The 16,450-nt window shown below is 48.0% G+C and overlaps 1 protein-coding gene across 1 annotated transcript in view; it reads right to left on the reverse strand.

The window, feature by feature from the left end:
- RCOR1 (REST corepressor 1) overlaps positions 1-16,450 on the reverse strand; it is an 80,684-nt gene that overhangs the window by 38,287 nt on the left and 25,947 nt on the right. Inside the window, exon 3 of the mRNA XM_038179450.2 lies at positions 2,909-2,992. Coding sequence (XP_038035378.2) covers positions 2,909-2,992 — 84 coding nt within the window. The remainder of the gene's footprint in view (positions 1-2,908; positions 2,993-16,450) is intronic.

The following is a 16,450-nucleotide window of genomic DNA, read 5'->3' on the forward strand; positions in this document are numbered from 1 at the left end:
CAAGAAACAGGGAATCCTTCACTTCCCTGGATAACTTCCAATAGTCAATCAAAAAAGTTAAAAAACACACTCAGGAATTTTATTTCAGTCTCTGCGGACTTCTCTTGCAGCCCTTTATTTACATTATATACATCTTTTACTATGTCAAAATTCTCCTTTGAGAAAATTCAACAGTCCCCTTTCAGTCTCTACTCAGTAAACTGAACAGATGGAGTTTGCTTCGCCTTCAGTTTTCAAAAACATTTCAGTAGCTTCCATTCTCCATTCTTTTCTCTGATTTTCCATACTAAAGCCGCTGTTCTGAAGCCTTTTTCCTGAATGCTGCAGGACTGAGGCAGCAAACCACTCCAGTTACCACCTCATTTTTTACCCCCACATCATCCTTTGGGGCCAAGCATGACATTGGCAAGCCCTTGCCAAATTACCTGCCCACTGTGCCCCTAGAATTGCACTCCAAGCTAGTTCTTTCCAGACATCAGTCTTGATAAAGAAGGTAAGACCAGAGCTTTCAGCGCAGAGACTTGTAACTCTGCAGTCGGGTCATTAAGAACCCACTGCATTGGCATCAGTTCAAGCTAGGAAACAGACCCAAAGCACTCTGTAAGGCAGTGTTTGCTTTATTTATCATCTTGTCAATCTATGGCTTACCCTCAGTTTCTCTCCACAGCAACCCCGTATCAACTCCGGATCTCTGATGGCAGCGTGGATCATCAGCCCTATTAGGCATTCTCACAGACCCCATTTAATTAGGATTCACCATCAGCAAATGCCAAGACTGGGAAGTGAACACCAGAACAGCTGAAGAGACTTTCTGTCCCCAGTGCTCCTTGTTCATAAACCACGATACAGATTAGGGAACTCTGCATGCCATACACCAAAATGCTCTACAGACTTTGCAGAGCACTGCACTGCTTTGTTCTTCATAGCTCATTTTTGGCTAACGCCAGGCAGAGGTAGGAATAACTGATACTTCCTTCAGTATTGTCAGCTCAAACTGAGCTGAGACAAAGCACTGCCCACTCTTACCTTGTTCTTCCTCTCTACCTCCCTGCAGAGCTGCCCTCTCCCCACCTGCTGGAGAGTTCCTACCAGCCCCAGGCCCCTCAGCCACCTCTCCCAGTGATCCTTGGCTGCTTGCTGCTACCAGATGCTGTTTGACAACCACATCCCCACAGCCAGCTAGGTGCCCTGGGAGACCTTGGTATGTCACGTATTGCACAAGAGGATCATACTTCTTCACCCCCAAACACCGTATGAAATATTCATTCATTTTTTTCTGTATCTTTCTGGAAGGTAAAATCACTGATGTGCCTACGCTGTTGCTAAAATTTTAATCAAGTCTTATGAGAAATTTTTTCTTGCCCTCGCATTCACAAGTTTTCCCCAACTTTTATTGTGCCAGCAACAGTCAACTGCTATGTAGTTTTTAAATCAGTCATACCACGTTTTTCATTTCTTAGGTTCATTACATCTTAACAGATATCATATCCTTTTTACTCTGTAATATACTTGCATATTTTGTGCCAGTTACCACGATATTGAGTTGAAGATTTTACTCAGTTCCACAAATCCTTTCTTTTCCTCCTCCATTCTCTCCTCCGTCTCCAAGAAACACACTTCCTATCAGACAAAAACTAAATGCTCCAAAGCACAGCTGAGGTTCAGAAGACTCTCAGACCTGAGAGGCAGCTACAGGAATCCTGTGTCACAGATGACCCATGCAGCCTTGCCTCCTGGTGGAATCATCAGTTTCTCACTCTTACACACCTTCACAGGTTTCTAGCTGTAGATAACTGTCAAATATATCTCTCTCCTCATCAGTCTTACTTAGTTCAGCATGCAATAGCCAGCAGAGAGCAGACAAGACACCACTGGTGAGGGAGAAGGCAAACATGATCCTTGCAAAGCCCTTTTTATCTGGGGATCATACTACTGTTATCCTTTTATAACTTAAGGGGCAACTTCCTCAGTGGACCAAATGCCCCAGGGCAGATCCCAGCCACTTCTTGACAGAGCCAGTTTATGCAGCCTCTGCGGCCTTAATTAGCAGAGGCCTCACAATGGTGCAGTGATGCATCTCAGCCCTTGGGCCTAAGGAAAAGTCATCTATCAACTTAATACTGCCACCACAAACATCTGCAGAGGACAAGCATGTAAGGTTCTTATTCTTGGTCCCGGCTTCAGAAAGAAAAAAAAAAGATACAAGCATAACATCAAAAATAAGCTCTTTCAGCTGCCTCCCCTAAAAACGTTTAGCTTTAGTTACTGCCTCCAAGCAGCAGCCCTTTAATCAAGGAGTCCCACTTATTCACGAGGACAACTGTAGCTAGACAAACCTTTCAAAAGCTAGTTCTGCCATCTGGCAACAGCACTGAGACTTGTTCCCAAATACACACACAGAGCTGGTAATTGCCCTCACGTGGAATTCCAAGGCACTGCAATTGTTCTGGCATTTAAACCTCCACGAGCTCCAGATGTGAATTTCATTTGTGGCTTTATCAGAAAAAGGTACTACAAATTGCCATAGATTTCTGCCACCCCGTAATTCTAAAACACTTTTCATTTTGCTCTCAGCAGTTATTTCTGTCATCTTCTGTGGCACCAGCAAACAAGATCATGTAGGCCTGAGAGTAAGTATCTTAAAGAATTCATGCCAAGGAAAAAAGCGTCACATTTCCCCTGCTTTCCCTACTTCCTTGTATTTGCTACACTGAACAACTGCCTGAGGGGAACAAAGTTCTTCTGGAGGGTTGCTTTGTAGGCTTTTCTTCTTTTCCAATGCTCAAATTAATTTCAAAGCATAATAAAAAGGTCACAGACATAACCTCTCTACTGAAAGTGGCACCTTCACATTCTGTAAGTGATACACTTAAGAGAAATGGAGAAAGAAGAATTTGAAGAGACTTACGTTTTGCTTCAGAGAGATTCTGATTAGGCGACCAGACCAGCATGCCGAGGTTCTCTCTCTCCTGACTTCGTCTTGCAAGTTTGGCTTAAGAGAAAGCAGATACAATCCAAGTTATAGAGAAAGTCGTTTCAGATGCAAAGTGTATACAAAAGTAACTTATCACACATCTGCAGCTTTTAATCAAGCTACGAAACCCTTCTGTACAGTCAAAGCCCTATCTTCTCATTCAGACCTGAGGCTTTTCCTTATGTGTTTTTTTTTTTTTTCAAGGCATCACCCCCTGCATAACATGGCAGATACCGCACACTCACTCTTTCATGCAGCGCACTAAGAAGCATATGTTAGATCTAAATTAAAAGTTAATTAATGTTTCTCTACAAGCATACTTGATTATTTTTCTTCCAGCCACTGTTAAATGAAAAAGGGAGGAGCCAGGCTCAGGCGGCAGGCTCTGAGCCCTTAGTATCATGAGACATTACTGTGCACTTAGATTAACACTTCAGGGTAGGCACACGGATGAAGCTAGTTTCAGATTTCACTTCCTCGAGCCTTCTCCCCCATCCATCCCAACAGCCCTGCTGTGTCTCCATCCCCCATATGTCTGCACACCCACCGGGGGAACACTGGGTGTCCCAGAGCAGAATCAGGCCCTCTGCTCAGCCCATTCAGAGCAGCTTTTGTGCATCACACCCACGCTCCTGAAAACGCGTCCGTTTTTAGCCACCTTAACACTTGTTGAGCTTGAGAGCACTGAAAGTCTGAAGTGAAGAACCACAGCTGCACGTACTTTGAAGAGGAACCTCAAGGTAAAGGTTAAGTTTCAACAACAAGTTCTCGTGAATCTGCTGTTCTTGGGTGATGAGCAGTCAGAAGAGGAGGAGGAGGAGAGAAAGAAACTTGCCCTGTTGAGTCAGCACGCCCAGCCAGCTCAACCACCCGCCCTGGCCAAGAGCAACTTGCAGGTCTTGTTATGAACGGCTGCCTGCAGTACTACTTCCACTACAGAACTTCACAACGCTCAAGTTTTATGCAACGTTTCAACACGACGCTATTTTCTCTGTGCTGCACGATGAGACACAGCCACCATTTCACGATGCACTGAAAAACACCACAACAGGAGAGAGACGTTCTGCATCCTCTGATGGAAGACGCAGTGCCAGGACCCTCCTCTCTCAGGGCACGGGTATGAAATCAGGACATTATCTGCTCCTCAGTCTCTGCTGTGGCAAAAACAGAAGCCTGCCAGCACCCAGCCTTCTGACCAGATCAGGAAGTTCAATAATTACAATACTATGAGCACTCACAGTTTGATTACTGTTTTTAACACTAGGTCTGCTCAGCTAATACCATTTAGGGATAAGCAACAAAGATACTTTAACAAGTTTAAAGTAATAATATGCATATATAGCAAAAATAGCATGTACAAAAAAAACAGGCCAGTAACATTTACACAATTAAAATTTGACTTTCAAATACCCAGAGTCTACCTTACTTCTCAAGCCTCGCCAGAAAACGAACTTATTTTCACTACTGATTTCTTAGAATTAATATCCAAACATCGTGATCATCTTTTAAAAAAAGGAAAAGGCTGTGTAGAAGGGTAGCAACTGCACACCCAAGGTGTTTTGTGCACTGTGCACAATCGTTGCTTTCTACACTAGGCAGAAAACCAAGAGTGAGAAAAGACGAGATGGGGGGAGGAGACCGGGGCTATATATAGAACAGAAAAGGTGTCTGAATTTGTAATTACATTTCTTGAACTTTACAAAAAAAATTTTCATACTTCTGGGATTAAATTTTACTTTTGCCCCCTACCAAGTGTAAGTTAGAAATGCAAAGGAAGAGGCAGCTTTAAGCCTCTTTATCAAATTTCACTCCTCACTCTCCCTACAGCAGTCTGCCCTGCCATTCAGTGCAGGGTATGAAACAGACAGAAAGAAGGCTCTCTCCTCACTTGGCATTACATTGAAAAGCACTTCCACATCCCAGAAAAATGCTCAAGGGCGGAAATCATCAGGCAGGCCTCCAAGAAGCTAAACCCTGCCAACCCAAACCCCACACCCCTCCCCATGACTGTAACCCATCCCCAGTTAGGAGCCTGGCACCCAAACTCTGCCAGCGAGCCTTCACACCATGGTGACCCATCGGCCTGGCTCACTAAACCGGCCAAAACACCTAATCCAGGAGAAGGGAAAGGGTCTCCCCCAGTGCAGCAGGCTGTGCCTGCTCCCTAAGGCGCCCAGAGGCTGCCACACGCAGCGCAGAGCCCGGCTGTCCCCTCAGCAGGCTGGGCCCTGAGGGGAAGGTAACACAAAGAGGCCACCACGGCCATCCCCAAAACCTGGGAGGTGGTGAACAGGGCAAGGTGATATTGAGGGACTTTGTGGCATCAAGGTGGCCGGTGAAACATGTTCCTTGCCCTCCTTTGCCAGGGGACTGCTTTGCGTTAGGGGCTGCCCATGTCCAACCCTTCCCTCTGGCCAGGATAAATCTCTCACTGGGCCTCACTTGAAGAGGAACTCCCTGCAAATCATTGAACATCGAGTCCAACGTGGGGCGTTGTTCTGTCTGCAGGATCCCCTCCTGCCCAAGTACCACAGCCCCGCTTCTTCCCCTCACCTCCCACCACGTCAGCCGCAGCCCAAGCACACAGACGTCCCTCAGCAGAGCCCAGTGCGAGGCACACCAGGGTCAGGTTAAAACTCTGCAAAGGACAGGCACGCCTACAAAGGTCAACATCAGATGACATGGAAGGCAAACACCCCAGAGGCTAGGATTCCCTCCCTAGCACCACGTATGACTTAGCCCTGTATCCTCCTCTCCATCAGCCCTCAAAGCCCACAGACCCTCGCTCCCCATCCCCAGAAGGCAAGGCAGACCCAGCACCTATCCCTCCTAGCAGCCCAGTGCTGACCCCCGAAATACAAGCAGCACCAGGACTCTTGCTACATGACAGCAAGGAAGAGCTTAAGAGCTTGCTCAGAGTTTGGAAGCATGTGGAAATGGTTATTTTTGAGCAAGAACCATCAGGAGAGAAGATAGGGCATGGCACAGCTCTTGCAGAGCAGTTCTTGCAGCCCTTTTCTGCATCTTTCCAAGCACAGCACAAGGCCCACCAAGATGGGGGAATTCCTTCCCCCACCCCCTGCTTCCACACAAAGGTTAACAGGGTGAATTCAAACACTCCACACTTCAGTGACAAAGCTAAAAAGCTACATTACTTTAATCCATTATGTATTTTACATTAAAATAGTCACTTAAGGAGGGCAAGGGTTACTCTTTTTAGGGTAACATCAATTTAGGATCAATGAGGTTTACTCATTTAAGCAAGTGCAGTTAAACCAGTGCAACCTGTGTTTAAAGAAGCTGTATATTGGCAGAAAGATCATCTGACATTTCAGTTAATCCTGCACTTTCATGTATACTACCCAGTAGGTATTTGTAGAGTCTCTGCCACAGCCATTAGCTCCCTATCACAGATGATACAGGAGCAAATAGTTCCAAATCGTGTCCCCACTGCAGGCTCTCCTGTTTGTCCCAAAGTCACGGCTCAGAGGAGTCACGGATCCTTCCTCCTGTCCTTTGTCCCAGTGCCAAAACCCACAGTGGATGCAAGTTCCCATTGCCTCCACCCAAGCAGAGATGGGCAGCCCCCCTGACCAGGCACAGTACCACGGCTCTTTTCCAGAGCTGTCCCCAGAACATGCTCCTACCCCATTTCCTTAGCCACACAGACCATATGTGATGAACCATAAACTGAACCAGAAGAGGGGATTGATCCAGGTTAAAACTCACTAAAAAAAAACACAAGATGGAGGTTTCAACCAGCAGCAGCTGACTCTAAGAGGCATTGGGGTGATTTAAAACAAAATATCTTGCTCCTGAGTCTTTAAAGCATCTCTCTACCCTGCTGTGAAGGCTACTACAAGGGACAGCCTCACTCCCAAGCATGTCTGCACAATTTTCACTTGCACACAGAAAGGTGTCAGTCCTGCTCTCCCACCACCACACAAGTTTAAAGCCTCAGAAGTAAATCCAGCTTAAGGTCAGCCCACACCTGAGCAATCCCAGCTCGTACACAAGGCAGAGAACAAAGGAAAGTGAAAGTCAAGAGACTCAAAAAACCCTCTTACAATCCTCCCTTCCTCCCTAGAGCCACGTTCCACTGCATTCACTCTAAGTCAGAGAGCAGAGGTTTGGCCCTTCCAGGACCCTCAGCAGAAGCAGGATAGAAGTGATGCGCACAAGTTCCTTGCAAGGAACTTCTTAAATACACTGAGACTCAGCACCCTTGCACGTCCCCCACTATCATTTTACTTGCAAGGTCAGGACCTCCTCCTCACACCACGAAACACAGCCCCAAGCCAAAGTCAACAAGACCACGTACTTCCATAGCAGAGGGACTGGGTCCCACAATCCCTGAGCAGCACCCACAGCCTGATGCCATACACGAGCACCTGGCATCTTTAGGGCTTCCTGCAGATAGTACGACTTTGTTTTCTACGCGAACTTACGCTGCACCGGTGCTAGAGTCAGGACTGTATGAATAAGGTCAGTGCTGAATGTGCTGCGGAGTTTGTCATCATGAATACATTTGTGCTGACACGAAACCACAGGTCTTTGTTCAGGCTCTCCCAGAGCACAGCGAGAGCAACGACACACGCGTGCCCTGCAGGCTGCGAGCCACCACGCTTGCAGAAAGGCTGCCAATGAAGCAGGACCAGGAGCAAGAAGCGCGCTTCTCTCCCAACCTCTGCCAGGGTGCTGGGAGGCCAAGATGCCTGTTAGGAGAAGGAGGTGGACACATCGCCAGACAGGAGCTACCAAAGGCCACCGATACCACACAAAGTGTCAGAGGCACTAAGTCTCCTCCACAGGGCACAGAGCCCTCTTCATGGCTGACCCCTCCCGGTCTCAGTGAGCCATGGAGCAGCTGAAGTCAGGAGAGCAGGAAAGCTGTAAAAACACCGCTCCCTTATCCCACCTGCACCTCCGTTCAGGGAGGTGAACCAAGAGGCTCGAAGAAACCGAGTCAAAAGGCCAAAGGGTGAAAGTTTTCCTTCACAGCTGGAGCCCATCTCACACCTCAGCACTGCTGAAGGCGGAGGAGGGCCTGCTCAGCCGGCATCTCCCTGCTCTCCTGACACGCGCTCCCTGCCTCCCCCCCACCTCCTGTTGACTCTGGCATTTGTCCACCCAAGCCAAGCACATTTCGCTAAAACTAACCTGGCAAAATAAAAAGCAAACAGCTTTTTCCCTGAGTTATTAAATCAAATCGGCTGGCTGCGAGACCAGACAAACAGCAGAGCGGGTGCGCAGGGAGCAGCAGGCTCACGTGGACAGGGCCTCTGCTGCCCCGTAGCTTCACCCTGCTGCTGCCAACCAGAGCAGGGGAGCCTAATCCTAATAAAAAAAAAAAAAAGGGTTCTCAACTAATTCCTAGTTTTATACTGCACACCCTAAGAGACGAGGAAGGGAAGGGGACAGGCAGGCGACCTCCATCCACCACAGCACTGCTCTGTGCTGTCTGAAGGGCTGCGAGTACAATTCCAGCATAGAGGACAGGCAGGACACCTGGAGCTTCAGCTACCTCGAACCCACTGCTCTAGCCCTACACATCCCAATTTATTTTTCTTTTCCCTTGTAGAGATGAAACATGCCAGAATAAACTCATGGGAGCCAAGGCCTCTGAAAGAACCGCCCATCACTGTCACCCACCTTTTGCCTCTGCGCAAGGCAGCAGTGCCAGCTCCCACTTGAGTTTCTGCACTTGAAGGAGCTGCTCGGTCTCACAGCTCTGCCCAGGGATGCTGCTTGCTCCAGCTGCAGCTGTGAGCCACTCAAGAGCATGCTACGCTTTGTTTCTGGCACCTACCCTGACCCCTCACAGAGAGATCACCCCAGTCTCCTACAGATGCCAAGACACACTTTGGTCCCAGCTCCATCCTGTCCAAGTCAGGACGAAGCTCTGCCAGGAGGATTCCCAGCCTTCACCCTTCTCCGTAACCCTTTCAACAGCCTCAGGTGTGATTATTATTTTTATTTTTTTGCTGCTGCCGTTTGCATAATGCATTTCAGAGCTACTGGAGCCCTTTGACTTTCGAAGAAGGCAAACAGACCAACACACCACCGTGACAGCACTGCAACACGCACCACAAAGAGTGGGAATCTGACACTATTAAGTTCCTGCATTACTTAAAGCAGTAAATGCTAACCCAGAAAAGCACAGCCAGGGTCAGGTGTTCGATACAGATGCACACTGCTATATCTTCTTTGGAAGGCAAGCATGGACAAATCAACAGAGTTTCAAAAAGCACTTCCCATAGTACTAAAGGGAAATCTTCAGGTAATGATCTTTTGCAAGGCAGCAGGTAAGAAAAGGTTTCCAGATCTAAACAATGTATTTCATTAGGAGTTATTAAAGTTTACACAACAGGCTGAAATCCCCAAGGTACAGGATGGCAGAATTCCCTCCTGCAAAGGCTATTGCGTTACTAATAGCACTTACTGAGCCCTCCCATAAATGGTACTAATTCATCTTTTTTAAACCTGCAAAATGTGCTTTAAAAAAGACTAAGAAACACCCCTTACTTTTAATATGTAACCCTTAACATTTTACATAAAACATGCATTGCGTAATCCACAGAGGTGAATAGATGCTTTAATTGTTTGCGGAAGAGCTGGAGCTGACATATAACTATTTAGCTGCTGTAAATGCTGCTTAAAGCAGTTTTGGACCAGGTCTAAACGTATTTACTTCTGATGAAGTGAGATTAAACAAGTACTTCTGTTCCCAATCTTGCATCTTCTTTATCAGTGCAGACCTTATATTTATTGCATAGGGTAAAATCCCCTGCTTACAGTACCCACGGTGACTGTTAAACAAAATAAGACAAGGGAGGCACCAGCTCCCATAACTTGAAGAACTCCTTCTCACTGGCTCATTGATATTACTCAGGCTCATCGTCTAATTGTACATGCACAGCTGCAATACAACGAGGTACCTATGTGACACAGGAGAATTCAAACAAAATTAAGAATTAGAAGAAAAGCTTCTCTGCCATCCTTCCCCGCTGCTGGCACCGGGGTCTCAAGCAGCAGCTCAGAGCCGTGGGGAGAGCCCTGCTGCCTCCTAGGGCACGGGACTTCTCCCAGGTCAGCAGATAATGAATGCCTGCAGCCCCCTTGAGCTTGTGCTTTTTTCTGAGGATTGCCTAGATTTAGGAAGAATCGCAGAAATACCATCCTTGTACACACGACAGCAACATTAAGTGTAGCAGAATATTTTAAACTGGAATCCTGCAACTTCAGGAATGTATTTTAATTTAAAAGTTATGAATTAAGCAGTGCTTAGCTCTTCCTATACGTGACTATACCTGACTGGCACTGTAATCTGTATGCAAATAAAGTTCTGAGGGCATTTCTGTATCCTCCTAAGGAAACAAAGGCTACTACTTGGGTTTCCATACAGAGCAGCAGCACTGGAAGTGCAGACCGAAGGGCCTTATTGCTTCAGAATAACTGTAGGTGCTGTGCTACAAAATACATGGTATCACACATTATGACAGTGTGAAAAATATTGCTTTAAAAATTACCCAGTTAAAGATTAATCATCCAGCAACGATTACAAAGGTCACTTTGCAGCGATAAAAATTATTGCCATTAGGAGAGCTGGAAGAGAAAAATGAAGAAAACAGGCATAGCAATACAGTTCCTCTTTTTTCTAGTAATCAAGTTTAACCCATACCAAGTCTGAACTTCACATCTTCAGGTTTTGTTTTATTTATTTATTTATTTAACTTTCTTAAAAACATATCCGATCCAAGATTCTTTTTAAGTTTAAGAGCCAGCAGTAAAGCAAACGCTGTGGCCTACATTTTGCCCACAGCCCAGGCCGGAGTGAACAATAAAGCCAGAACAGATGTTGAGGCCTCGCCTTGATTTTTTTTTTCTCGAATAATACAAGTCCGCTCATTCTTTCCTGCAAGCAGGTGGCACCAATGTGCAGCCGTAGATGAAGCCTGAATAACTATACAAGCAGCCTTTCAACATATACTTCGAGTGTGTAAAATTATTTTTCTCTATGCATGCGACTCCAAGCCAGGCTTTGCTGGGAGTTCTGCGTGCACAAGGCCTGCAGCCCCTGCAGGAGCAGGAAACACATTAACATAGCATCCGAGCAGGAATCCACCCCCCCACGCTCCGCATTAAGAATCACACCTCTGCTAATCACAACAGGCTTTTGTCTAGACATGGCTGGGGTTTTGTACTGGAATGGGAAAGGGGGGAGCTTCTTTAAAGGCAGGCTTGAAGTATGAAATTACGTTTTCAAAAGGCTTGTTTTCTCCTCTTCTAGATTTGCAACATCCACTTTTTCTTCTCAAAAAGGAGGAGGGCTGGTGCCTGTAGACTACAGCAACCCAGAGCACACAACCAAAAACAAAACGCAGGCCTCCCGAGGCTCACCTGCCCCCTCACTATTCACCAGAAGCACCCATGCAGGACCTCCTGAGAGCCATTTCAGTGTTTGTCACAAGCAGGTAAATGCACACACACTTAGTTCTGAGAGCCAAACCCCAGCCCGAGGGACACTGCTGCTGCTGGCTGTTTGGTTTCCCTGAACACTGACCCACCGAGAGATTGCCTTCCTTCCCTCCACAGTTGCCCTTCCACTTACATTCAGTGCCCAAGCCACGCAGGCAGACCCACGTGCATGCAGGCAAGATCTGAATATAGAAACACACACCACAAGAAATCTTTAAAAAAGGAACAATTACATGGCACGATTCCCTCAAGTGCCAGGTTTCAGGCTGCTGACCAGCAGCTAGGCGCTGCCAAATCCATCTGAAGCCAAACAGTTTTCTGATGAGGAAGCAAAAATAAGGCACACGTCTTCCTCTTTCCACCATAGGTAGTTAGTTCTGCTGCCTCCCCGTTCCTTGTCATCACCAACTCCTACACACAGCTCTGCACTCATCTGGCCTCCCATTTCCTTATGGAGCCGGTCCTCGGCTCTTCCTCCCCATTAAGCGGGGTCCTCTGCCACGTTCCCTCACCCCGGCAAGAAGAGCTGCTCGGGATTATTCACTGACAGCACTTAGGAATAACATATGAGAGCAGGACAAGCACAGAGACTTCCTGAGCCTGGCACTGTATCTGCATCACTGGATTTAATGGCCCTTCATGGGAGGAGGAAAAAAAAAGTCCATCAAATTGTCTAATCCTTTTTGAACCCATTTATAATTTTGGCATCTACAACATCCTGTGGCAGAGTGCTACAATTTAATTATATGTTTATTGTCTGAAGAAGAACAAAGAAAACCCATGCACACACTCCTTTCTCAGCTCTGAAGCTGCCACCCAGTCATTTCATTTGGTGGCCCCATTTCCTGGCTTATGAGAAACAGAGAGTAACTGTGCCCTGCTCACCTCCTCCATGTCTCGCACTGTTTTACAGACCCTCTGCCATGCTCCTCTTGGTCATCTGTTTTCCAGGCTAGACGGTCTGGGCTTTGCTGCCTCCCTCTTGCACAGAGAGGAGCAATTCCTGTACTTTATCTCGTTATCTTACAGCCCTGAGAAGCATGTATGCATGGGGGAGGGATGGATACGGGGCACAACCAGAACTGTACACAGTGTTCGAGAAGAGGGTACACCACAGGATTTATAAAACATGCCATAATTAGGTTCTGTTTTGTTCTCAGATGCTTTCATAACAGCTTTTAACAATACACTTGCCTTTTCACTATTACCATCGAGCTGATGAAAAAACCACTATGACTCCCAAGATCTTTATCTGGAAATGCAACAGCTAATTTAGAGACCACTGCTGTACACATACAGTCAAGGACTGTTCCTCCCTCTCCCCCTCACCCCAATATTTCTTAGCACGTAAAAAGTGTCACCTGTCACCTTTATTGCCGTGCTGTCACTGGGCTGAACAGGTTGCCCATTCTCCCCCCAAGCAAATATCCACAGCCCCCCAGCCACCCCCCTCCCTTTCACAGGCTGTCTTTACCTACCTACAAAAAGACAATCCAGTTGTTAATAGTAAAAGTAAGTGAGAAAAGGAATGTGTCGTTTGAAATGGGGAATACACAAGTTCTGCTTTATTCAGTGAAAAGCTCAGGGTGGCTCCTCTCCAGCCACAGGACACCTCTGGCTTCCCAGGGCATCTTCCCCAACCCCAAAGACATGATGTGAAGAGCAAAAAGCCCACAGAGGTTTTGCAGACATGGTGGTTCCCCCCCCTCCCCTTCCCTGTCAGGGCAGGGATTCAGATCACAGACCCAAGCAATTCCTGCTCCCCAATCACCCTTCCCTACTCCCCAGCACCTTTTAGGGGATGAAAGGAAGGAAAAGAAATGGGGCAGAAGGGATCAGGGCTGTTGTCTCTGCTCAGAAGGGATGCTCTCACTATGCCTGCTTCAGAAAACCCTGAACCTCTCCTTAATCACAGAACAGGCCCAGTTACACCCCAATCAGGCAGCATTTTACTTGTCTTTCCCAAACACTAAGGACCAGCTGCCCTGTTTCTGTGGCCCACTGCTAACACTTCACTACTGACTTTCTTGCAGATTACTTTTCGATGTTGTCAGCAACACCTCTTCCCTTCCCATCCATCCAAAGTTCGACTACAACATCCTTTTGAGATAGTTTATGCTGATTAGTGAAAGTAACAAGTGCCTAGAAAGCAGTATTAGAAAATGCAGATTCTTGCTTAAAGTAACTTTTATTAAGAGCCCAGCAGTTGAAGAAAACCAAAAAATCACAACAAGCTATGCTCCAAGGCTTATGGACTACAGCTGCTGGACAAAACGTGTTACTGCTTGGCTAGAGAGTACTGTGAAGGGCACGCAGACAGGATGCACTGGTGTTTCCACCTGGACAAAAATCCACCCAAAAGGCCAAATTAGAGAGAAATTTCATTTTGCTGTACGCTAGCTGTACCGAACCATTTTGCTCAGCAGACTGAGTCAGTCAGCAGCAGCTCAGCACAGCCAGCTCAAAGGCAGCAGGGATTTCTCACACGATTACGCTCTTGAAGCCGGGTCAGACCCCACCACGTCTGAAGGCAGCGAGCAGCCAGCCCACCGCGTTACAGCACGGAGCTTCCCAACCCCGCTGCGTGCTGTGCAGGGGCTGAGCAGCCAGGCAGGCAGCACAGCACCTCCAACTAACCCAGCCATCTCCAGGAGACCCCTCTCCTCAGGCCGACGTGAGCCTAAGAGGCGCTGATGTATCAGATCCCACCCAGCCGCCTGAGTCATGCACCAGCGTGGCGTGCAACTGCAATCAACAGGCTGTGAGCATGCCTGGTTTAACCCACACAAATACGACTTTTAAACATCTGTGACGGTCACATATCCTCCTCTCACCCCCTTCCATGCCGGTCTCCCAGCTCCTTATCCTCGCAGCACCCCTAGCAGGGCACAAGAGCTTCTATCGGCACAAAACGTCGCTGAGTGCCAGGCCCACAGGAGCCGAGCCAGGTTTCCCGGGCCCTGTGGTGGAGCTCCAGCTACGGGCCATCCTTCCTCATCATCCCGCTCTCAGAAATGCTGAAATCAAATAGGAGCCCATAAATAACACATTTAATATTTCAAATCCGATTTTAAAACCTCGATCTGCTTCCAGTTCTCCTCAGAGATGACTGCTGTATTCATTAGCTCGCGAGCTCCCCAAGGCACAGACAGTCCCTCTCCTGCCGCCTGCTCACCGTGCTGGGCGCTCTAAGGAGAGCCTGAACACCCAAAAACAAAGTCAGATTTAATGTGCCCTTCAGACGTAGGCAGCTCCCGAGAGCTATCGGATCACATTTTTCCTACATATTTCACAAGTGAGTCGATTTTTTCCCCCATTTTTGCCAAGCTCGGGGAAGTAGTAAGCACTATATTTAAAACGCAGCTAGCAATCATGACAGATCGTGTAATTTTGTTCCTAACGTTCAACTTTTAGTAAAAAGACTATCCAGCACAAGCTTCCTGGCTCCCCTCCTCCTCCCCCCCACCTTCAAAAGGCTCTCAGAGCTAGAAGATTGTCTCGTGTCCGCATGAATAACTTCAGAGCACGAAGCAGGCTGAGCACCTAACTCATCACTGCTCCCCCATGGCAAGCAGCGCCCTGTGCCGTGTCTTGCCCCTGCTCCCACCTCACTCTGAACACACATGACCCCAAAAAGTGCCCGGCAGTAGCGAGCTGAACCCCGGAGAGCCGGGCTGTCGGCACCAGGCAGCGGCAGGAACACTGGTGGCAAAGAAGTTGGGATTTTCCTGAGCTGCCTCCGCTGGGGGATTAGGAGCGCTCCTTGTGCAGCGCCAGCATTTGCATGCCGCAGCACATTCGGGAAGAAATCAATTAGGACGTGAGCAGGAAGGTGAGCGCAGAGAGGCCTGTAACCCTCAGCACGCGGCTTTCTGCCCGGCTCAGGCTAGGCAGATGAGGAAAAACCAGCCAGGTGCCAGCCTGGCAGACGGGAGGAGCCAAGACCCCGCTGGAAAGAGAAACTGGGGGGTTGGTGGGGAGCCAAGGGCCCAACCTGGTCCGGTGCCCCAGCAGGGGAGGGTGGCTCAGCTCACACAGCACTTGCCAGCCCCGCAACACGGCCCTCCCTCGCTCCCACGGACACCCAGCCACAAAATTAACGTAATTTTACCATGTTCAGGGCCATTACTCTTTCCAATCTGAGGCCTGAAATCCTATTCAGCACTTAAATGCCTCTTTAGTGAGGCTGAAAATTCTTCAGCTTTCTCCGATTTAAAAAAAATAAAAATCCCTTTTGGATTTAATTCATGCTCAGGGCAAAACAAGCCCTCTCCTTCCTCCCCAAACCTATCATCTCAGGCAAAGCAGCCAGAGCGTCCCTGCCGCTGCGAGAGCCTGGAGTCTCGTTTCCTTTCCCACAAATTATATAATGGAAAAACGCAGCAGCCAGCCCCCAGCAGCTGCCTGACACGAGTCCAGCTGTGCCTCCTCAGACATCAATTACTCTGCCCCGCACCATCCCGGACAGATTCACAATGTTACTGCTGAGCTGTCCCCCCACTCCTCCATCCGACGCTGCCACCCTGACGGCTCCGGAGCACTTTCTCCACGCTGTCACCTCCTCGGCAGCAGTGACCCGTGCAGCCTCTCTTGTTCTGCCACCGGGCCACTTCAGCTCCAAACTTCAGCTCTCGCAGCTTATAGGAAAGGGCTTAATGGGGTGTCACATGCATCTGTGCAGAGGGGGGAGGAAAAAAATAAAGGAAAAAAGAGCAGCGACAAGAAGAGGGCAGCAAGGGAAACAAAACACACAGGGACATAAAGAGGACAGGGAGCCCCAGGGGAGGGACAGTATTTAGAAGAGCTGAGTTATTAGAGACTGAGAAGCTAAACCATGCTAAGGTTGCTGGGGCCTTCAAAGGAAAGGAAAAAAAAAAAAAAAAGAAATCTGTGCAGAGCTCCCTGGAGAACAGAACAGCCTCATGGGTGTAGATGTGGGCTGGAGCAGAGAAAAGCTGAGACACCCTGGCACCAGAGAGGCAAGCAGGCTGCCGAAGA

This window comes from Anas platyrhynchos, chromosome 5, assembly GCF_047663525.1.
Source record: "Anas platyrhynchos isolate ZD024472 breed Pekin duck chromosome 5, IASCAAS_PekinDuck_T2T, whole genome shotgun sequence".
Classification (NCBI taxonomy): Eukaryota; Metazoa; Chordata; class Aves; order Anseriformes; family Anatidae; genus Anas; species Anas platyrhynchos.